The sequence below is a fragment of the Diadema antillarum genome, unplaced genomic scaffold, assembly GCF_040938485.1.
Source record: "Diadema antillarum isolate AM-2024a unplaced genomic scaffold, OU_Dant_1.0 seq00000447_RagTag, whole genome shotgun sequence".
In the NCBI taxonomy this organism is placed as follows: Eukaryota; Metazoa; Echinodermata; class Echinoidea; order Diadematoida; family Diadematidae; genus Diadema; species Diadema antillarum.
The window spans coordinates 202,270-227,578 of NW_027271421.1; the positions used below are offsets into that span (position 1 = coordinate 202,270).

The 25,309-nt window shown below is 37.7% G+C and overlaps 1 protein-coding gene across 1 annotated transcript; it reads left to right on the forward strand.

Moving 5' to 3' along the window:
- The first annotated feature begins 5,345 nt into the window (after window positions 1-5,345).
- On the forward strand, window positions 5,346-24,384 carry LOC139732787 (uncharacterized). Its single transcript, XM_071643631.1, has 12 exons — window positions 5,346-5,543; window positions 6,488-6,658; window positions 7,187-7,327; window positions 8,664-8,762; window positions 14,257-14,464; window positions 15,850-16,008; window positions 17,011-17,121; window positions 19,045-19,184; window positions 20,145-20,241; window positions 20,902-21,114; window positions 21,622-21,758; window positions 23,556-24,384. The coding sequence occupies exons 1-12, from the start codon at window positions 5,388-5,390 to the stop codon at window positions 23,766-23,768; spliced, it is 1,845 nt and encodes a 614-aa protein (XP_071499732.1). The 5' UTR covers window positions 5,346-5,387; the 3' UTR covers window positions 23,769-24,384.
- Window positions 24,385-25,309: the final 925 nt, after the last annotated feature.

The following is a 25,309-nucleotide window of genomic DNA, read 5'->3' on the forward strand; positions in this document are numbered from 1 at the left end:
AAATGATATGGGACTACGAGATAGTCACAGTTGCACTGAAGCAGCATGGCCCTGATGCTGAAAGATTACATGAACTTTTCACAGAATGCAGAATACAGCCAATGGTCATGTTCCATATCTTTATACATAAAGTAACGAAAGAACACCTGCTTTACCTGTAACCCGAAGACGTTGATTACAGCTGAATTTGAAACCTTAGCTCTGTACTTCGCTGACACGAACGTACACCAGTCGAGAATCCATTCACCTTTTTCGCACGTACAATCGTCGTCAACACTGTTTATGGCCAGCACAAGAACAACATTTATGTAAACCGTTACCAAATTGGCCCTTACATAAAATCAAGGCATTGCGTAAGTGTGTCTCCGACGCTTCGGCCGTATGTATGAGTACTATGTACGGTACTGTACCCTAGGTCTACTACCGGTCAGATAGATTGGACCTTATACAATCTTCCTGTGCAGGTATATTATTAAACATCCTTTTTAATAACTTTTGGACCTTCGAAGGATTTTAACTCTTGCTTTAACATGAGGATTTTTGATGCATCAAAGAAACAGAGAAGGAAAATGCACAATGGAAATGATAGATAAGAAATACTGCAAAGTCAAAGTTAGAATTTCAAAGGTTTCAAGTTTTAAGTTCAAGTTCATTTCCATTGCCACTGGCACTGAATACATAGTAAAATGTTAATTACAAAAATAATATTCACGAATTACAGCAAGAATATATCACAGACATTGAAAATAAGGAAAACGGCATTCAGAAAATTGGTGTAACTCTGTAAGAGGAATAGGCTAAAGTTAAAGAAGAAGATCAGAAGAAGAAGTACGTTGTATTGGGGTACCACAGGTCATGATAATCACTGGCGTAGTCAAGTGGGGGGGGGGGGGGGGGGGGGGGGGGGCAGTCGCTCCTCCCCCCTCCCCCTTGATTTAGGACCGGGGATTTGGAAGGCGGGGGGGGGGGGGGGGGGGGAGAAAACTTAATGCGTGTAGGTCCTATTGTATGCATGTGAAGTTGTTCTCTTTCAACTTTTATCGATTAAGATTATTGTTCCAATATTTTACTCAAAGGTGTGAACCAGATTGTTAAATTTCAATTCTGAAATTGTAAAATCTCTCTAGCTGGAGAGGTGCATGGATACCCCTCCCACACCCTCCTCCTCTGAGCCCCGCTATCCTTAGTACACTTTTCAAATTAAAAAAAAAAAAATCTGAATAATTCTGAGTGCACAAGACTACACTTTATTTAAAAAGGAGGCTCAAAACGAAATATACGAGATATCTCAATTTCAGCTTCAAAAAGGCAAAAGCTCCCTTCGTATGGGAAGGGTCGGGAAATAGCACTCTTCCACGCCTTCTTCCTGCTTCCACCCCCCCCCCCCCCATGCACACTAGTAAACTATAATGGCTACACTTTGAACATAGATGGTTTTCCAAATATGCCACAAAATGTGGGCACCAGAATGTTTAACTGCAACCGTAAAGATACGATACAAATACAATGTATGATAAGAAATATCCTCCTGCTTTGTCTCCTTGTTACAGACGTGTTATACTTCCCTGATTTACATATTTCCTCTGATATTCCTCTGATATTTCCTGTGGTGTGCACCGGATCGTTGAATTACAGTTCTAAAAATAAAAATAAAAAGCTCCCTCAAATATGGGAGGAGTAATATCCACCCTCCCATTCCTTGGTCCCCTCTATAGAACTATAGTGCACTTTGGGAATGACAATATCCGAACCCCCCCCCCCCCGGTGCTTCAGATCTCTCTCTTTTTTTTTCATATTGTTATAAAAACGTAAAAGCTCCGTCAGGGTGTGTGTGTGTGTGTGTGTATATGCGGGGGGGGGGGGGGAATCCCCCTCCCACGAACTTCCCCTGCCTCATATAGATTAGAACTTTGACACCCTACTGATAATGGCCATGCGGAATATGAGTTGAGATTGCGTGATTTAGCTTCAAACACTTCCCTGAAAGGCCTCATTTATTTCCCTTATCTCATTATCTTTTTTTTTTGGTAAAAAGAACATTCGAAGTATTTATTTCATCAAAAGTTCTCACCAGATCGCTGAATTTCAGGTCTGAAAATGTAACATCTCCCTCGTGCGGGAGGAGAAATCCCCTCTATCCTTGAGCTCATGATATTGATTTTAAGAAATGATACAACTGAGAAATTTATTCAATATATAATGGTAACATTTTTATAGGCACATTCTTAATTGTTATGCCTATAATAATCAACACCAAACTACTGCTACCTTACTTAAACCAGTTGGACTGTTCCAAGTCAATGAAACACGGAGAAACATGCATCAAATTGCAGCACGTCTATAGAACATCAAAATGCAAAAAGTTCTCACTGCGGGAAGAGGGACACCACCCCCCCCCCCCCACCTCCCTATCATACAAAACGCCCCCTAAGATCATCAAATCCTGGCTACGCCGGTGGGGATAATGAATATTCATTATTGTGAATTCATAATTTAGATCGTGAATAACGAACATCACCTTGAATATACAATGAAGAGGGGACAATGCTATAGTCCAGTTAATTATGAGAGCAAACAAGTATCATATCTATATCACTAAATTAGAAAATGTGACTATTTTTAGTTAAAATTGCACTGATTGGTGCACTCATTACCATTAATTGAATATAGGCCTAATGTTTGCTGAGAGAGAGAGAGAGAGAGAGAGAGAGAGAGAGAGAGAAGACAAATGGATATACAATGTGTTATTGTCTTGAACATAATAATTATGCATTATGTAAATATGCGAGAAATGTCAGCCTAAAACAGATATTCCATAATCTGACAATTTAATCAGTGACCATCATGCTGTGAATATCATGAAAATAAATAAGCCTACAAGTATATTGCAGCAAGTTGAAGGTGTGCAATAGTAGAAATTATACGTTTAAAACCTGGTTTGAAAAGCTGACAGACATACCTATATCACAATAACAAAACAGACAAAAGAGTTCCAGTACTTCGGAGTCGGGATGTTTTACAGAGAAATTAATTCGATCCTAAATTTTAAGATCAACTAATTATGGTAAGCTGTGTGTGAATTCTATAATATTCTAACTTTTAGGTTAGAATGAAGATTTTGGAAAATTGTTAATACAGTCATTATAAACAAAAATAAAGTAATGGACATTGAATTGTTCTGTAAATTTTAATGGCAATTTAAAAATAGATTCTGGAAACACTATAAAAGTACATGTAAAAAGAGATGTCGACGGCATACAATAATTTAAACTTAAGTTATTTCATCATTACTTTTAAATTCTACTTAGATTCTCCGTGAAGCACCTCCAGGGTATATACTGTGGGATGTGGAAGTGATTAATCATTATGTATGGGTTAAGCTAAAATTCTAGCTGAGGATTAAAAAGGAATCTACCTATGTTGCTTACAATTATTTGGTTATTCTTTCCCCCTAAAAATGTGCAATTGCCATGGGAACTACACCCTTCTCAATTGCTACATTACACATCCAAGATTAGAAAGTAAATAGGCCCTTCACGAAATGCCATGTATAGTTATCAGTTTGAGCGCGTATATCAACTGCCGAAGCTATTACTGCTCTGAATGAGCAGAGTTTTATCAAAGTATGAATCGACTGTGGCCCATCAGGCAAGCACACCATAATTCAACAACATACAGCGCACATTTCGCAGGGAATATTTAAATTTCAATTTCTTGATAATATCAACATTTTTTTTTTACAGCAATATAAGCACTTAATACGTAAATAAGTATGCCGGCGCATTGTCCAGGTCAATTTATATCATCAATATAAAAACCTTTGTAATGAATACAGCCTGTGTAATATGTACCTATTCAAAAACTTCGTTTCCATGCATTAGGGTCCTACTGTTTGACTATCACTGAATCACACACACACACACACACACACACACACACACAAACACACACATTTTTTTGTTTTCCAGTAATCTTTATTTGATTTCTATAATGTAACATAACAGAACATTCAGCTTGAATGTATGCAACAGTATATTCAATCAACAATGATTCAGAAAACAAAATAATCAGTACATAATAAAAAAAAAATCACCAAGTTATTAGACATAGGGAGATGATATTGAGAACGATTTTTTTAAAATTTCTTCCATATCTCTCATTGTATTATATTATATTGGTCTTTAGCTATCCTTGCTACTTTGAAGAATATTTTCAAATGAACGACAAAATATCAATTTCTGCAATTTTTTGCCTTTGTGCCTTTGATTTTATGTGTAAAGTTTCCCTTTGTATTAACCTACTACTTTGATAGCCAATTAAATTACCTTTAATATGGTATAAGATACATTTTTTTAATGTGAACATTCTATGAGAAATATGAACTTGAAAAAATGTTAACTTGTTGAGTGAACAGATATATATATATATATATATATATATATATATAGTCTAGGTCCAAACATGTTGCGAAGTCACGTATTGGCTCCAATTTAACGAAGAAGAAACCGGTAATGCAATATTTCGCCAATATAGAGTTTATTGAGCAACTCAAATTTTTTGTTCAATTTATGTTTTGACATTGACATTCCGCGTCGAGACTCCTGAAGAAGGTGGATGGAAGCCACCGAAAATTTGAGTTGCTCAATAAACTCTATATTGGCGAAATATTGCATTACCGGTTTATTCTTCGTTATATATATATATATATATATATATATATATATATATAAAAATTCATATATATACATATATACATATACATATATACATATATATATATACATATATATATATATATGAATTCATATATATACATATATATATATATATATACATATATATATATATATATATATATATATATATATATATATATGTATACATGTACTAGCATTCATAAGATTATGATCGACTACAGTATTAGTATAGTATGCTCATACATAATTATACATAATTATTATAGGTTTTCACTTCGACAGAATTTGTTATGCTAAGCCACTTTCTCTTCTTTTCTCTCTCTCTCTTTTTTTTTTATTGGTCCAGATAACGGCACCCGTGTTTATTAATGACAATTGGAGTGGCTGAATATGGTTATAATCGTTGATGTAAAATATCAAACGCGTGCTGTCATACACCCCATAAAATCCACCAATGATATTGTGGCAACTCATCACAAAGATAGGTCCACCTATTTACGTGTACAACCAGTCATATCCACGATCCATACCGATTGTATGCGCGATATGATACAAACGCTGATTACTTATCGTCCCCCTACATCTGCTGAACGGCATAACACAAGACGTATAAATGTACAGTACGATCTTTGCGTGTATACTGTATGTGTTTGCGAGAGAATCGGCGAAGACGCTGACCGAACGTACATTATGCGCGTTGGAAAGAAGATCGACATAGTGTTTACCTGGTTTCTGGCAAACATAACGCTGCTTGCAGGCACTTTAACCACATTCTTGGACATCGAGGAACTGAAAAGTGTCCATTATGATATCGACATTCTCGAAAGACCCGTCCTTTATGGTCGAGTAAGTAGAATGAAAACGAAGCCCTTCTTGTTCGGTCCCACACATCAATTATTATGCTGGCAAGCAGAGCTCTGGACTGTGCTAGTAAATTTTTGATATTTCATGTTTGATTGTCTAAAAAACCTAGCTACCTTGGTACAGCTACATCTATATTTTGTAAGCAGCAGATTCAGTAAGGTGTTGAGGTGGTGAGGCAAACCTCTAACATTTAGACTCGGCGAATAGCAGACGCTATCGTCATCAATCCATACCTTGAAATTGACTGCAAATTAAAAGTAAAATTTAAGTTTAATGGATGGAAGACCATATCCATGACCATGTATTATTTATGTGTTAAAATAACTGGAGATCTAAGACGTCTACACTTCAGCAATATTTGAGCTAGACTATCTCGTTTCATAAGTTTATCTTGTGCAGTTGTGGAATGCATTTCCCCATATCCTGCATTTAAATTAGCCTGTACCATCTGCATCGTGTCCTGTGATGGCCAAAGTGGTTTTCATAATCAAGGTTTAGAGTACAGTCTCTACAGAATGAAACCTATCTTCGAGATAGCCAATTCCCCCTTTTTACAGTAGTTTACCATTTTAAGGAGAGGAGGCCAGTTTAATAATTGTCTTACCTTCCAAAAAGGACAAGAGAGTAGATTTACATCTACATATGCTTACATACCTGCTTCAGCTGTAAATTATTAAACTGTTGTGATCATGAAGGAACTACAAAAGTTTCAATTGGGTTGTATATGTTTGTATCCAAACCTGTGTAATTCTATACTGATGTTTATTAGCCTCAAAGAAACACTAATGTTTGTAGGCAGACACCATTATGTGTGCTTTATTATTCATATGCGTGTATCTTTTAAGTATTCATTTGATGAGTATTTAAAAAAAAATTATTACTGTAGCTGTACTAATAAAATTTGTCCTTCCTGTGCCTGTCTTTAGCCACTCCATACAGAGGTAGTGTACCTAAGTTCCAAGTATGGCCAGCGTTATGAATGCCAGATTCCAGACGTGGGAGATGTTGGGAAAGTCCAGGAGGAGGAGAAGACAGCAGCGGAGGCGGGAATCTCAGAACTCCTCAAACCTATGGAATCTGCTCCATGCCTTACCAAGGTAAGCCTCCAGTGACTACCATCCCACTTTACAAATGTACATCAGTAGGTATTTTACATCATTACACCATTAAGAACTTTCAATAATATGTTTTCATATGGGAAAAGATTCTAGTATACCTTAGGTGGCAGCACACACAGGGCCATTTCAGCATTTTTGTGTTTGTTTGTTTATTTGTCTTTAGCTGTCAATTTTGCATAGAAGTTGTAACATTTCCCATTCATATCCATATTGGGCACTGTGAAAGTGATGAAAAGTTTTCATCTTTTTTTCTTCTTTTTTGTCAGTGATTGATCCATTCTGTATTAAAACGTCATATGTTGTCCTACAATGGTGATATCTACACTTATTCATACATATTGAATCCTATCCTAGAGGCATGATAACTGTTATGGCCTTCATTTTTTAATGTATGTGACAATGTCATCACTACAAAGAATAACTACCAGGTAAATCATAAAAACAATGAACTTGGTGAATACTTCTGTGTAGTGACAAATACTGTGTATCCGCTCTCATGAAACTCAGACCAAAGACTGGTGGACATACGAGTTCTGCTATGGAAAGTATGTGAGGCAGTTTCATCTTGACAACAATGAGATCTCTGGTGATGTCATCATACTGGGAATCTTTGAATCTGAGATGGACTGGGCGAACAAAAGTCATTCTGTGAGTTGGCTTTTATAGTGTTTAAAGTGTCGAAACTGAGCTTATAGTTTTTCAAAAAGAGTAATTGAGTCTGTGTGATGTATAAATGCTTGAAGGCATTTATTATGTTTGTTCACCAAAAGGTCACCTCAAGGTCATTATTTTTCAAATTCATATGTCTGTCATACTACTCATAATCTTGGTCCCTGAGTAGTTGAGTGTCTGTGAGGCATACAGATTTTACTAGGCTGCACATTTGTTTGAAATATTAGGGCACAGCCTGGGAAAGATAACAAACTTGCAGCATGAGCAACAGCTGGTGTCATTCGATAAGTTATTGTTTGCATAAGGTATACTTGCAAAGTCCCATTACCCTCATGTAACTGGACTGTGCCAATATCATCCAGGCATGTCAGCAGATGTCAGTGGTACTTGTCATATGTTGTGTCATTCAGAGTAGCATGAAAATTAAATGTTTATCCTCAGACATATTTGAAACACACGTTTGGCATAGAATGGCCTTGTGAATTAAGGAGTGCAAATATTGAGGGAGAGTTGTTTGATGTGATTCATTTGTGACATGAATGATCAGTCTCATTGCTCACTGTAAGGGGAATACTGTATGTGTTTTTTGTGAACCATGACCTCTCAATAGTTTTGCAAGTGGTTAGATTTATGATTGTAAAGTATAGCAACAGATGGAGAAATGCATACATCCATTCACATAGTAGATGCAGATAGCACCCGGCTCGCAGGTTTTCAGATTACAAGGTTCAGATTTCAGAGAATCCCTTAGATGTGAAATTCCAAGTAGAGGCATAATGAATCAAGTGCAACAAATTGGAGTACTTATTAGTCTGTCTTCTTAGAAGCTGAGTTGTAATTAATATAAAGAAATAGTTGCGTACACTGAATAATATGTTTGTCAGAGTATCACTTGAGCTGTCTAATTGATTTTCATGGTGTCATGTTACATTCGGATACATCTCACATAAAGTAGCTTTCAGGGAGGTGAGAGTTCAGAGTTTAATCTGATTACAGATTTTTATACTCTGCCCAAAATCAACTTTTTTTCTCAATTCAAATGTATCAAAATATTTACAGTTTAATGCATTTTAGACTTTTTTTTCTTCAGTTTCAGATTTTTTCAGATTTTATTTTTTTTTTAGTGCAAGTATTCTCACACCCCTGTAGCTTTGAACATACAGTAGATGAATCTTCGTGTTTGCTCAATAAAGTAAACTGAGACTATTGAATGGTTGATAATGGGATTAGAACATATATGAACTCAATATGCTTAGTCTATGTTCTGTTTGAAAGTTCAAGTTAGGTTTAATCTACTTTCCATTTCATGTAGGATGCCAAGCGTCATCGGCTGAATAGATACCACAGTCATCGCTATGGTAATGGATCCAAGTGTGACCTAACGGGAAAGCCAAGAGAAGTTGAAGTCAGGGTAAGCCTTGCTTCTACTTGTAAACCCTTCCATGATTCATATTTTGGTAAAGGGAGTTATGTTCATCTGAAGTAAATTATATTGTTTGCATTTTTTTGTCCCCGCCGAACGAGTTCGAGCAGGGGACTATGAAACGGGCTCCGTACGTGTGTGTGTCCGTGTGTCCGTCCGTCTGTCCGTCCGTCCGTCTGTGCGTCCGTGTGTGATCAAAATGTTCAATTTGCTACTTCTCTGTCATTTATGAGCCAATTTTGATTCTGTTTGCTTTATAAATATGATAGCACTACATGGGAGCTTTGAAACTTCTACACAGAATTTCAGTTGTGACCTTTGACCTTGACCTTTGACCTATATTGTACATTTTGCTTCAAAATGCTACTCCTTCGCCATTTCTAACCCGATTTCGATTCCGTTTGCTTTGTGTGATGGCACTAGGTGAGGGCTTCAAAATTTCTATACAGAATTTTGACCTTTGACTTCTTTGACCTTTGACCTTGATTTTTGACCTGTATTGTACATTGGCTACAAAATGCTACTCCTTCGCCATTTCTAACCCGATTTCGATTCCGTTTGCTTTATGTGATGGCACTAGGTGAGGGCTTCAAAACTTCTACACAGAATTTTGACCTTTGACTTGTTTGACCTTTGACCTTGATTTTTGACCTATATTGTACATTTTGCTACAAAATGCTACTCCTTCGCCATTTCTAACCCGATTTTGATTCTGTTTGCTTTATGTGATGGCACTAGGTGAGGGCTTCAAAACTTCTACACAGAATTTTGACCTTTGACTTCTTTGATCTTTGACCTTGATTTTTGACCTATATTGTACATTTTGCTACTAAATGCTACTTCCGGCGGGGACATATATTACGCACCGCGTAATTTCTACTTTTTCTTGTTTTTTTCTGTATCACTCCTATATTCATTTGTTGCATTAGCCTGGGCCATAGCAACATACTTTAGTTAGGCATGTAGTCAGTTCTATAGCACAATAACAGTGTTTGCCATTTGCAATGTCATGTGTATCCATATGAGATACTTGCATTAGGATATATACTCCATTGTTAAAGGGTGTGTACAGTTCTGGTCGAGGTGAGGATTTAGCTTTTAACGTCTTGCGAGATATTCAGAAAACACTCTATGAGATGTCAAAGAGCATGCAATTCTAAGGGGTATCAAAAGTTTATTTGATGAAAATCGGTTTTGATATGGCTGAGATATCCAAAAACAAGGTGAAACAAAGAGATCCTAATAAAAGGCGTGGCCTGTTGCCTTTTATTATTATCACTTCTTTGGATATCTCAGCCATTTCAAAACCAATTTTCATCAAATAAATGTTGAATCCTTCTTCAAATGTCGTGCTCTTTCATACTTCATAAGAGGGTTCTCATTATCTCACTTAAGAATGTTCAAAACATTAATCCCCACCTCAACCAGTACTGTTAAGTCCCTTTAACTTGTATTTTTTGATGGGTTCAGAATGAACAAAACCAGACTCTGTTAAAAAAACTACAAACTACCCAGTATTTCTGCAGATGGAAGTGAAGTGTACCCTTTGTAGAAAGATGATATTCAAAGAATGTTTGGAATGGTTACACCACTTGTATTTAGCATGTCAATACTGATCATAGATACTATGATACTAGGTGTTTCAAAAAACATTTCCCACTTTTGATTCTTAATAATTCATAAACTATATATCAGATAACACTGTCATTGATATGAGTAATAGCTGAATAGTGTACAATTTGATTGAAGCTGGTTTGAATAAGAAAACGTAAATCAGTTTCATGAAATCTATGATTATTTTTACAGTTAGGTTCCAGATTTTGCTCTATTTTCAACCCTCTGTACAAAATTTCACTTTGCACTGGGGTCAATGGGTGTGTATGGGAGTGTGTGGTTAACACCCTGACAATGGTCCTGAACAATGGTTAGGGTTTGAATGCTTCATAATTTATTCATGAGAAATTCCACAATCACAACTAGTCTTTATTCAGCCTCTGGCAGTATCTGTGCAAAGTCAAACGCCTGCCGATACTGTCGTTGGGTCTCGACAGTGCTCTCCCTACTTCTGAAAAACGAAATTACAATGAATACCTTCTGTTCTATCGTAAACATGGTGACAGGAAGCAAAGAAAATCAATTAGAGTATACTCTTGTGTAAATGGAGCCTTGAATAAATCTACTGTGAAACATATCGCCCCAATGATAAATGCTGCTGAACTCTTTACCAAAAATGATTTCTTTTTATCAAAAAGCAAAAAATTGTCAGACTATTTAATTAGTAGACAGTTGTATTAAAATGAGGAACTTTAGATCATTTATGCTTATTTATATCCCAAATTTAGTGATATGTGAAGCAAAAATTGAAAATGATTGCCAGCTGGAATGGAATGTGGTGTTTGCAAGCACATGGAAACGTGTGCTTCCTTTTTCCATGTGCATGCAGTTTACCCTAAAGGGCGGACGTCCACTTGGGCGCGGACAAGCTCCGGAAGGGTTGCGGAAGCAAATTTTGTTATTTCGGCATCCTGTCCGCGACAGACGCAGAATAACTTTGTGAATCGGCTTGTCCTGGGACATTCCTAGGACTGTCCGCGGACTGTCCGCGGACTGTCCGCGGACTGTCCGCGGACTGACTGCGGACATTCCTAGGAATCACTCCGGAAGAGCGCGAAATACCTCGGAATATGCTAATCGTAGCCGGGCAGCGCGGAAACATCTAGGATCACACCAGGAATGAACGCGGACAATCAGGATGCCTTCCGGACAACACAAGTTAGGCATGCGGACAAACTGCGGACAATACCAGGAAAATGGAAAGGTATAAATTTGGCGCTGACTTTGACTTTTCCTCATTTGACTGCTAGCCGTCATTGATGCTCCTTGTTGTGCTTCCGCAGTAGCGGCTGATATTATATTGATATGATTTGTCAATATTATTTGATAAATGTGACCACCAAAATTCGAAGAATAGGATTGTCTGCATATTGGCTGACGACTCATTTTTGAACCATATATATATATATATATATATATATATATATATATATATAATATACATAAAAATGTAAATGTATATATATATATATATATATATATATATATTATTATTATAATCATGTTGATAAGGTAGTCCACGTGTGGGCAAGATAAAAAGATAAGTAACAAAACTGCAACAAAGTTCATGCTGTATTCACCAACGATTTATTTCTTCACAAGATATACTTAGTAAACCGTTGGTGAATACAGCATGAACTTTGTTGCAGTTTGTTACTTATATATATATATATATATATATATATTATTCATTCCCTTTTTTTAGACCTGTGCTTTATCCATCGCGAAGTATATACATGTTTTGTCTGATACTTCTGTAGAGCATGCTAAAATGATCCTAATCATTAAATTTGTTTTTCTTTCTCTCATTTTTACCCGTGTCCATCTCTAACCCTCTCTTATTTTGATCACTTTTGAACATTTTCAAGTCTGAGAATTTTTTTTTTCATGCTTAGAGCTTACTAGCCTATTGTCAATGAAGTGTAAACATGGGGAAATATTTCTAACCTACTTGAATTTACTTTTTTTTGGGGGGGGGGGGGGTTCAGCTGGGCTGTCAAATTGGACAATCGAGTTTATTTGCAACTAAAACAAAAAGACAAGAAAAAATTATTAGGTAATAACAACTACGAAAATCATTCAGGTAAAGAATATTTCTGAAATGATTTGTGATGCTTAATGTGTACTTAAATATATGCACTCAGCAAAAAACAAAACAAAAGAAAGACAGAAATTTAACACTTTTTCGAGTTCATGATTTATTGCTTTTCTCTCATTTCACTTGAATTTTGAAGTGACAGAAAATTCTTCATTTTCCTCCGTCATCTTTAGCTTTCATTGTTATTTTGGACTTCAAAGACATCACATTGTCATGAGACCACTGCAGGTATATCTTTGCAATTGAATTCATGCTTTTTATTGTGATGAATTTGTCTTTTGTTCTAATATGTTGCATCATTAGAAAGCATTTACGCATGAATAACAACTTGTTCATGTTTATATAATACATTAACATTTAGCCAAAAATTCTATGTTTTTTTTTCTGAGTGTACTTCCACCTACTTTTGTGATTTTTCAGCTGGGCTGTCACATGGGACAACCTAGTTTGTTTGCAAATAAAATACGAAAACAACATAAAGGAAAATGTACTATAGTAAGTAATAGGAACCAGGAAAGTCATTCAGATGAAAAATAATTTCTGAAAAGATCAAATCAAAACAAACTTATTAGGAAGTTAGGGGGCTGATTTCACTTTTTCTGGTTGCTTTTGGCACAGTCTCTACTCAGTACTACCTTCTTCTTTGCCTTCTTGGACCGGAAATTCCTTAGATTTACCTGTTCTTCATCACTAGACGAAAGGTGTGCCTGTGATGGGGATATTTGCATGGGGCCTCGCCTCCCTTCTTGCTCATTTTGCGTTTCATTGGCATGACGCTCGCGGAAAGTGTCGACATTTTCGTGTCTGGATCATAAAATTTCTGCATCGGTTCCGGACACTTGCATATATAGATCCGCATCGGCTCCGCGCTGTCCTAAAACATTCCTGGTGTCTTCCGCTTTCACTCGGGAAGCTTCCCCACACCGCGGGATTCTTTCCGGAGCGTGTGCAGAAGGAGCGGAAGGGTTCCGGACAAGCGGGACATCCTCAGGACATCGTCAGGACAAGTCGCCGAAGGTGTCAGGAAGTTCATTTCCGCGTCCAAATTTTGGTCTCGATCAAAATTTGGACGCGGAAATTTTTCTCTCTCCCGAAGGTGCGGAAACGCCCGGACATGTTTAGGACAGTGAGCGGACACGTTCAGGAACGTGCGGACAGGTTCCCGAAGGAGTGCGGAATACCAAATTTGCATTCCGGGGCTTGTCCGCGTCTTGTCCGCGCCCTAGTGGACGCCTGGTCTTACCGTGCATGAATCCAGACTAGCAATGCCCAGGGCAATCCACATGAATTATTGATTAAGCATTCATGTGCTTGGGAGCACGAGACTGACGCCTAGTCAACAGGTGGTTCAGGCATGTCCATTGTTCAGGGCCATTGTCAGCACACACTCACATACACATCATTGGTTCCTGTGCAAGGTTCAATTTTTGTACAGAGGGTTAAAATTTGACCAAAATCTGAAACCTTACTCCAAAATCAATCTTAGATTTAATGAAACTGATCTACGCTTTCACATTTAAATTACCTTCAAACAAATTGTACACTATTCAGCTATTATTTATATCAATGACAGTTTTATGGAATGAATAGTTTTTGAGCTATTAATGATCAAAAGTGGGAAATGTTTTTTGAAACACCTAGTAAAATAGATGCTCATAGATAAAGATATTAAACATATCAATTTCTTCTGAAAAGAAAATACAAGGATGTCAGTTCTCTTTGGACTTGTATGAAGAATAGTCTGAGAGTTTTTTTTTTCCCTCTACCCAGTTTATGTGTGCAGAAAATCAGCTGGACTCCGTATCAAGGATCGATGAGCCAGAGTCTTGTCGTTACATCATCACGGTTTATACCATGAGGATCTGCCACCACCCTTACCTCAAGCCTCCACCCAAAGCCACACCCAAGACTGTTCTCTGTTTTCCGCTACTAATGCAGGATCAATATGAACAGTACATGCATCAGCAGGCTTCAAAGAGTGAGTTTGTATGACTCCACCAGTCTAGGTTTCTGTCAGGGTTGCTTTAAAGGGGAAGGCTAGTAACTGATCAGTGGGAATCAGTGGAAATGCTGGGAGATGATTGTTCCAATCCGTATGGGATTCATTCAAGAGTTCATTGTATATCTATTGTTGTGTGAAAATGATTTGCTTCAGAATGGTCTCATATTCAAGTAATATGCAGTTTAATGCTTCCAGGTTAGCGTCCCTGGTCAGTGACGGAGCATTAATCTGCACATTACTTGAATATGAGACCGTTCTGAAGCAAATCATTTTCACACAACAATAGATATACAATGAACTCTTGAATGAATCCCATAAGGATTGGAACAATCATCTCCCAGCATTTCCACTGATTCCCACTGATCAGTTACTAGCCTTCCCCTTTAAAGGCACCTATCTGATAGCCACTGGTAAATATTTCACATATCGTTTGCTCTGTTCTTGATTTTTTTTTTGTTTAAGAGAGAGAGAGAGAGAGAGAGATTCTTCATGTGCTAGGACAGTCTATATTATTGCAGAAGTTGTGTACTTCTCTGCCAAACAAGCTGCATAATGTGACCTTGTTTTAGTAAGAATAACCAGGTACAGGTAATATTGACAACAATTTGATCTAATGTTTAACAAACATTGACCCCATTTTTTAGCTGTCTTGTATGTCAGATGCTTAAATTAATTGATTATTGTAATCATAGAGAATGTTTTCCTGGAGGTAACATCAGAATGTGCTTTTATAAGATCATGGGTCATGAGGTAGCTCTGCCAATTCTTTTTTTCCCCTTCTCCCTTCCTGTGGATGTATACACCTTCGATGTCTCTTTGATAACCTAGTGATAAAATGCTTCTTTCAAGCACCAGACTAAGAGTAACACTCTTGATATCACAGAAAGTCATGTGACTGCATATTTTTGTTCTCTTTTAAAATGTCTCACAAGAAATTATTGAAATAGTGAATATTATGTTCTGAATGCTTGGCTAAAGGGATGATTCCAGGATTTCATAAATTTTGCAATAAACACTGGCAATACATAGAGATATACTTGTCTTTCATAGGTCCTTTTTTTATTTTTTATTTTTTGGTATTATAATTGTTTCTATATTCCATTTGTGTTGTACTTTAGACATTCTTCTTGGTTTGCACTTGTCAAGAACTTCTGACTTCTGCTTTTGTTTGTTAAAGAGAAACTCTACTATCTCTCTTATGTAAATGTTTATTCCTCACTTTTTTTGTGTCAGTTAGATTTTTAACACATATATCTGGCTACAGTCCTTGTCAGTTTGCAATTTTGTGCGGATCCTGACTTACAAATAGATTACTTTGAAGATGACTATTATCAGACGACCATCATTTACTCCTCGCTCAGAATATTCACGGGAAGCCCAAGAGATTGTTGATGAGAGTGATGACGGTGACGTGGAAGATGATCTGACAGAGGAGGATGAGGGAGGAGAGATGAGTGGTATCCAGGAGAACCAGGATCTGGAGCTTCTTGAAGAGCATCACCTGACAGTGGAAGAAGGAGGTAAGAACCAGAGATGATGACTTGGAGTCTTCTAAACCTCTTCTGAACCTTTTCATTTTTACTCTCTCTTGATCTTATGCCAGAATTAGTTTCAAAAGACTCACATTTTTCAATCAAATTAGCAGTAACTTTGTCTGTCTGGAAAAAAAACAACAACTACTGTACGAGCTGAAATATTCGCATACAGATAATTTCGCGAATTGCTACTTGGAGGACATATTCGCGTGTTGATAATTTTGCGGTTGCGAGGGTCTAACTGAACTTAGTTATTCACGCATTGTTATTTTCGCCTGTTGTTATTTTCGTGGTTCAAAGGCGACTCGCGAAGTTTGCGGAAAATAAAACCACCGCTAAAATGTCAGCTCGTACAGTATTTGGTAGTATTTTTCTGTATTCATGTGCATGCATACATTATAATGGGTAAAGTGAAAAGTTAATATTCCCTTAATTATGAGTATACTTTACTAGAGTTTGAGTTCAAACATTGGAATTGTACTCATAATCTCTGGTTTTCAAGAGTAAATGAACCTTTGTGTACCAATTGTGACTAAGTATTTTACTTAAACTTAATCTGATTGCAGTAATATTTTGAGTGATGTGTAGAGATTTTTACCACTCTCATGTGTTAGCAATCTGCACTGGCTAGTGAGTTCTTATTGTGGTTATTATGTGCTATGGCTGATGGTTAGAGTTACAATACTCTGTCATGTTCAGACACAATACTAAAACTAGACTGATGTAAATTCTTCTCATTCCCAGTTGAAATACAAGATCAAAATTAGTTGAATCAAGAAAATGGAATTAAACTCACTTGTTGCAATGTTTCACCAATTATCAATTGGCTACTTCAGGCGAATGGCGCTTCTGTTGATGGAACGGCCCTTATATAGTGAGAGATTGTACAGAACTAGAGCACACTGGACCTTGTCCAGTGCGCGAAAGACAGTTTTGAATCCTGTGTACTGAAAATGAAATTACTTTAATTTTTTTTTTCAACGTCAGATGATGCCATTTCTTCACCGTCTACTGAGAAGGCAGCTCTGCAAGATCTGGTCGGGACAATACTGAAAGGAGTGCAAGGAACTCTGGAGGATATTGAATCTGAGATTGGAGGTAGGAGTTGCATGGTTTAAAAGATTAATTTGGTTTGTGCTCTACAGGTTTCTTAGTTTGTCTTTCCTTGCTCAGAACCTCCACAATGCAATATCAATTAGGTAAAGTTTTATGAGAAAAGAGTGCCTATTGCTATGCATACATCACCTACCAAAAATATTTGATAGAGTGTAGTGCAGAGATGAGATAATTCTGATTTACATATTAACTGTGCTTTAGGTGGTGTAATAACAAGAAATTCTGATGTTTGTTCAGTTATATTTTATCCCGGCTAGTCTTCATCAGTGCTATTGTAGAGTGGACAGTGTGCTATCATGCAGTGTCAGCAGGAGTAGGGTCTTAATGTATGTATAGATGATGAAACTGAATCTGAGGCTGAAGTAGAGTTTCTTTATGATGAAAGCATCACCCTATTCTTCATCATTATCATTTGTGAGAAAATGAAATGCATGAAGATTATCTCACAGCTCTGAAGGCTCCTTAGTAATTTTTTGAAGTGACAAAATATTTGCTTTATCTTCTGGTGATTATTATCCCCACTTATTGTCCCCGCCGAACGAGTTCGAGCAGGGGACTATGAAACGGGCTCCGTACGTGTGTGTGTCCGTCCGTCCGTGTGTCCGTCCGTGTGTCCGTCCGTGTGTCCGTGTGTGCGTCCGTGTGTGATCAAAATCTTCAATTTGCTACTTCTCTGTCATTTATGAGCCAATTTTGATTCTGTTTGCTTTATATGATAGCACTACATGGGAGCTTTGAAACTTCTACACAGAATTTCAGTCGTGACCTTTGACCTTGACCTTTGACCTATATTGTACATTTTGCTACAAAATGCTACTCCTTCGCCATTTCTAACCTGATTTCGATTCCGTTTGCTTTATAAGATGGCACTAGGTGAGGGCTTCAAAACTTCTACACAGAATTTTGACCTTTGATTTCTTTGACCTTTGACCTTGATTTTTGACCTATATTGTACATTTTGCTACAAAATGCTACTCCTTCGCCATTTCTAACCCGATTTCGATTCCGTTTGCTTTATGTGATGGCACTAGGTGAGGGCTTCAAAACTTCTACACAGAATTTTGACCTTTGCCTTCTTTGACCTTTGACCTTGATTTTTGACCTATATTGTACATTTTGCTACAAAATGCTACTCCTTCGCCATTTCTAACCCGATTTCGATTCCGTTTGCTTTATGTGATGGCACTAGGTGAGGGCTTCAAAATTTCTACACAGAATTTTGACCTTTGCCTTCTTTGACCTTTGACCTTGATTTTTGACCTATATTGTACATTTTGCTACAAAATGCTACTCCTTCGCCATTTCTAACCCGATTTCGATTCCGTTTGCTTTATGTGATGGCACTAGGTGAGGGCTTTAAAACTTCTACACAGAATTTTGACCTTTGCCTTCTTTGACCGTTGACCTTGATTTTTGACCTATATTGTACATTGGCCACAAAATGCTACTCCTTTGCCATTTCTAACCCGATTTCGATTCCGTTTGCTTTATGTGATGGCACTAGGTGAGGGCTTCAAAATTTCTACACAGAATTTTGACCTTTGCCTTCTTTGACCTTTGACCTTGATTTTTGACCTATATTGTACATTTTGCTACAAAATGCAACTTCCGGCGGGGACATATATTACGCACCGCGTAATTTCTACTTTTCCTTGTTCAGGTATGAGATGAACCACTTTATCCCCTCTGTCAATCTGTCATGTGGTCCACTCCAATGCTTCAGATGCATTAGAATGTTTAGTCATCCCCATTTTGCCTTTCCTTCAGTTGGTGACATTAGACACTCTCGGATGGCAACTACTCGTTGTTTTCATTGTTGTTGCTATATTGTAGTATACTGTATATGCAGATTTGTCTTCCGTCCAAATCATACCAGTTGGATCAATGCTGTGTCTTTCTTTTCAGAGGGCAAAGTAACGGCTCATCATCCAGATGATCAAACGGAGAGAGATGAATCACTTCCGGGTCAGGCCTCCAAAGGGGAAGAGGATGGATCGGATGATGAAGATGATGACGCTGAGGATGAGGATGAGGATGAGGAGATGGTGAGACTGCTGAAGAAAGATTACAAAGAGCTGACAGAGATGGTCCTTGGTCTGGCTGACGGCGAGGCAGAAGCTCGGCGGATTGAGGGCATCCTGAAAGATATCGAGACATCCTTTGAGAATCTGGAGATGATGGACGACTTCTTGGAGGTAAGTTTGGACTCTTTCAGTGTGTTTTCATTCAAAAAGATACTGAGTGGAGTAAGGTTCTGATTATAGCAGCTAAACACATGATGTCATGAGTTTCTCCTATAACAGTATGTCTTACTACTTTCAGTTTTGTGAGAGATCACCTTGTGTCATTTGTATGCATGAGTACTATTTGTGCTTACATGCAGTTGTACCAATCAATTCTCTTTAGTAAATCAGTACTTCATGTTAAAGCCGCTTGACTGATGTGTGTACATGCTGTGACGTCTAGAAAGTTTTGAAAGGTGACATTCTTTAGAAAGTGTGAATTCTGACACCATTTCAAGAAGACTTTAATTGTAGATATGTTATGCAAAGTGTTGGTCATTATTTGATGATGATGTTTCAGAAATAGTCTATTTCCCATTCAATTGTTGTTGATTACTTACCCTAAACTTATATAACTGCAAGTTAGAACTGCTTCATAGGATATTAGATATGCAATCTTACAATAAGCAGCAATGTTGGGAACATTTTATGTAATACGTGTTCATACTGTACAGATTGATACCATGCATTTTTTCCTAATTCTTTGATTATCAGGAACTTCAGACCCAGATGGAAGAGAAGGGAGCTGCAGTTGGTCTAGCTGATGATGATGAGGAGGTTATAGAGGAAGAGTCGCCTGAAACTCTGGGAGATGAGGTGGGTGATGGTGACTCTTCCATGAACAGTGAGGGAGATCTCAGCAGTGTCGACAGGGAGGAGAATGCCGTGGATACCAAAGGAGTGAAAGAAGAGGGGGAGGAGGAGGAGGATGAGGAGGAAGGAGAGGAGAAGGAGGAGGAGAAGAAGACTGTGGAGCAGCATCTGATTGATACCATCAATAAGATGATCAAGAATGTGAAAGACAAGGAGGTGCCTACTGGTGAGATTTGATGTGGGAGAAATGTCATCTTATTTCATGGATTCAAAGGGATGTGATTTTGTACAGAGCTATTGTCTGGAAAAGAATTTATGTTAGTCACAAGCTGTGGGGCAGTGCTCCTTATCAGGGTTTTGAAAATAGTTATGAAAAACAGATTGTGTTAATGATTCATTGTCATTTAAATATGTTATCTTTCTGTAGAAAATACTGATCACACAATTAATGATTGTAGTATTTGGTACAATCATCTGGGGATTCTAACACAAATTGATGAGCCAAAGAAATCATGAAATCATACTGTGGTACATGTATCTTGTCCTTTTAATTAATTCATATTTATATTTACTTGTAGTTGTTTTGGGGGACTGAAAGACATCTTTACCTTACAGAAACTGTAGAAGTACTTTCACTTCTTGATACATGTAGCAAGCATTTTTGAGGTTGAAAATGAAGTAAGACTCTGGTTCGCCTGATCTAAGGGGCATCTCCAAGTTATGTTTGATCAAACTTGTGATGGCTCGTCTTTGTCTCGTTGAAGACTAGTCCCGAGTATTAGGCAGATGTCTATGGGAAATGTATGTTATAGCAAAATCCACTCATCCTTGGTGGTTTAAAGGACATATCCCATGATGTCTTTCTCATCTATCTTTGACAAATCAGAGCAAGCTGCGGAGAAATCATCCACCAATCCAGCGGGGAGCCAGACGAAGGGTGACCTCAGCAACAGGGTGAGAGTCAGGGTGACCAGGGTCAAGCTGGACAAGAATCAGAAGGCGTCGTCCGAGAAGGAGCTCAAATTCCTGGACACTGAGCACAGGGACTTAGAGGAAGCTATCTCAGATCAGCTGGAGAAGTCTGGACTGACCACAGAAGGTAGGCTTGGTCACTCTCATCTGGACAACACCCCATAGCATCACTAACCCTTCAGACCACAGAGCTACCAAGTCCTCCTGATTCTGCCAGAGGCTCCCTGAAAACTTTAATATCTCTGCATGCACTGACAAGAGAATCTAAAAGTCTTCCTGGTGTGGGAATTTTTTTTTGTCTATCATTAAAGGGGCATGTGACACACAAGTATCTCCCTGGTTGTTCTTTGGAAGCTCCCTGAGCTTGACGTGCTATTGTTAGCAGCTCTGAGACCACTGTCAGCTGGGCGATATAAAGTCTATTTCCCACATTTCATGCCCCTTGAAATCTGTTGATAACCAAGTGGACTTGTTAACTTACCTAGTAAGCCACATTTATTTGTGCATAGCCGCATCTTTGCTGACCTTACAGTGGATGGTGCACAAAATTGTGATGTGTTATTTTTGGTTTTGTAATAGATATTCTTTACTTCTCATTTACATTTGATGTCCTGTGACTATCATGTTTGACTAGGAGCGGGTCAGCTGGAGCTACGAGTGTTGAGCTACATCCCAGAGGACTGGCCAGACCAGGGGGATGAAGAGGAAGGTTTTGCCATCCTGAGTGAAGAAGATAGTAACTACTTCAAGAACATGATCTTTGGATTGGTGGTAGGCATTCTTCTCTCTTCAACACCCTTTTTTACAGATCTCATACAGGTACACCCTGTCCATTCTGTGTACTATAAAACTGTCCATCACGCACCAAATGATATGTGTTAATGTACTAGTACAACATGAATACCTACCTGCATTTCACTATCCAACATTTTGTTTTCTTTTTAACATGGAGACATATGTTGATCTAAACACAAACATTGAATACCATAGTGTTCTCTACACATCCCTGTGTTAGTGCATTACATACTACCCTAGCATGGCATCTCTGTATACTGAACACACCCCAGTGTAATATGCCCTCTGTACACTTCACTACATATCACAGCATTCACACATGTTCACCTCCTTGGTGTAGCATCTCTTCTCTACACATCTCCTTAGCTCCAAGCTTACTCTGGTGTCCTATGTTTGATGCACCCAGTAGTGACTAGGCATACCCTCTACCCACACAGAGAAAACATCCAAACACACCCCATCAAATTCAATCCCTATTTTCCATCTTTCTTTAAATTTCACAGATCTTTGAACTTTGAACTCTTTGGACTGATCCTTTCTCTATTTAAACTTAAATCAGCTTTGATACATTAATGTGCTCACTTTCAGTTATTGGAGCACATTTCACAGCAGTGTAGGAATTATTGATTTTGTGAGCAATGATATGTTTCACGTGTGAGCAGTTATTCACAGTTTATATACCTGGGGCCCATTGTATAAAAGTTACTATTATGGTAACTTTGCCATCCAATGGTAACTTCCATGGAATTCTTGATTTTGATTGGCTGTTGAGTATTGTTGCCATGGTAGTTACCATTGGATGGCAAAGTTACCATAATAGTAACTTTTATGCAACGGGCACCTGGTAGATATTTAAAAACAAAACAACAAACAATTGTAAACGCTTGTATTGTCTTCCATAGGGCCGTAATGCTGTTGAAGTGAGTCAGAATTATAACATGTTGTAGCATTCTTAAGTGTTACAAATTGTTTTTTTTTATGTAACATATTCATCCCTGCAGATAAGGAGTACACTCGTTTCCCGAAAAAGTTATATTGACTTATCAAGTTGCCTCCTGAATAAGACAGCTGATTGTAGTTACCCATATTACTACCTTTATGATACATATAGGGCCATAACCATGGATGTTGCTATGATGCTTTCCTTCAAAAGTTAAAATGAAAGAAAGTGGAAGTCGGTGTTGAATGTTCAGTGGTAAACATACAGAATGTGAAAGTTTCTAACTGGAATCTCCAGTTTGCCTTTAAGTTCAGCAGTTAAAGCCCCTTGCCCCCAGATGTTACATTCATCTTTCTAGTACATAATCATTATGGGAATATATATGCTCTTAGTAGAATAATAGAAACTTGTAATTAAGTTACAAGTTGACGAATAGTTAAATATGGAGTTTTCTTTTTTTCTTCTCTACTTTCATATCTACATGTATCCGTTTTTTTATTGATTCAAGTTGTAAATCTTATCGTATTTTGCTTTCATGTTTGTTTCAATTCAGTTACAAACCAATGATTATATATGATTACATATATTTACATCACAATATTTCTTAAGGGATCATTTTCAATAAGCCTACTTTGTGCTTCTCATGATTCCGCCACTATCATATTTGACACCATGTATTTTTGTTTGTTTTTTTGTCTGTCTGTTTGTTATTACTGCAAAGTTTGTAAACCAATTATGAAAGTGGAAAATAAATGAAAATAAATGAAATGAAATGAAATAACTGTATACAGTTAGTGAGACCTAAAGCCAAAAATTTGTACCATTCTCTACAGACAAGGAGTGATAACCAAGAGGAGATTCGCCAGGAGCGATTGCTTCAGAACTATGGATTCCGCTGGAATACTGACCATGACGATGACCAATATTCACTGGCTGACCAGATGGAGGATGACTATAGTGAGGCAGAGATCATGGTCCCACCAGTCAGGCCCAAGGAATATGACCAGGGACAGGACCAACAGGTGTCAAGAGACCCTGAAGACTAGGACCACTTGGAGAGGGCTCAAGCCTTGCTGGGTGTGGTCAGGGAAAGTTGTAGTGCTGGTGTTCACCTTGTCATACCATTTCTGGATGTCATTAATGATTGGATGGATGCTGGTCATATCCCACCTCTTCTTCATATATTTATCTCTGGTCACCAGACAGCTCTGAAGATCTTGGCTTGGTCTTAATGAGGGCGCTTCAGAGACCTTACATACTCTACTTGAAACTGGCTAATCTTGTGTCACTTCTTCCATGGGCTAGTTAGACTGTTAATTTAACAAGATGGCATTTTATTTTCTTCAAATAAGATACCATGCATAACTTTTTGATGCCTACTCAAGGAATTACTATCTTGTCATGTTTGCAGATGAAATGCCTGCAGAGCAGACCTTTTTAAGAGGGTGTTTGGTCTCTTCTGATTTTTGTTTCCAAGAGAGTAGATCATGTATGCATTAAGTGTAACTTTCAACCAGATGCAAGGATGATAAGTCAGAAAGGAACATGGAGTTTTCTTGACATATCAAAGACATAAAACAAAACAAAACAGAGATTATTACTGAATAAATGTATGAGTTAAAATTGAAATTGAATGGTAATTTCTCCTAATTAGATTCAGAATCATTTGTAGAGCCTACTTGTTTAATGCATCTTGATTGATGGATCCTGTTTCAAGAGGGTACTTCAGAGAAACGTGGTGCATGTGAGCTTTAACTTGTCCTTGGTCTGCTAGACATGTGCCAAACTGTCATTTCTTTCATTTGATGAATTTCATATGCTTTGCAAACACTGCACCAAGGCATATTTTCAGTGGGGAAATTAGTGCATATTTGTTGCAGAAAACAAAGCATGACATTCCTTCCACCTTTCCAAGATTCACCGAGAAAGATGTTCTAAAAAGTTATTTTACCACTGTGTAGTGATCAGAGGTGTTAATTCAGTTCTAATGCCAATGTAAGGCAATACAATTTGATTGGATAACCATGTTGATCTAATGTGCAGATTACTGTAAAAGTGGAAATTTACGCGGTGGTGAAATTTTCGCGCATTTCGCGCAACCAGAAACAAGCGCGAAAATAAAAGCACGCGAATATTTTTGCATGCCGTATGTTTCAGTGGTTGATGTCTTGATTCCGCGGAATTAAAAACACGCGAAACTCTTTTCATCTGGCCAAGCGCGAAAAATTAGTCACGCGAAAATATCCACTTTTACAGTACATTACAGTAAAATTTGGGAGAGTTGCTGTAATCTTTCAGAGTCATCAAAAACTTGCCTTCACTTGTAGTGTGTATATGACTTATCATTTGTTTTGTTCTTCGTTGTGAATGTGTGCTCTTGTTATGAAATTCTAGAGAGGTTTATGTAAGTGCAATGTATTAACAAATATATGCATCAACAGTCACTTAGAGCAGAAGTTCCACATTTGCAACATCACAGTACCTACTGGTTATGTGGAGTCAGCTATACTTTGGACACTGCTTGAATGGAGAAATCGATATTTTATCTTTTTTTATTATTATTCATGTGATAGTCAGAACTGCAACT

Bases quoted from the DNA above. Each gene is read 5' to 3' on its own strand.
- LOC139732787 (XM_071643631.1), top strand. From the start codon at position 5,388: ATGCGCGTTGGAAAGAAGATCGACATAGTGTTTACCTGGTTTCTGGCA. The intron at 7,328-8,663 runs GTGAGTTGGCTT...CATTTCATGTAG, and splicing joins GGGCGAACAAAAGTCATTCT to GATGCCAAGCGTCATCGGCT. The intron at 21,759-23,555 runs GTAGGCATTCTT...CATTCTCTACAG, and splicing joins ACATGATCTTTGGATTGGTG to ACAAGGAGTGATAACCAAGA.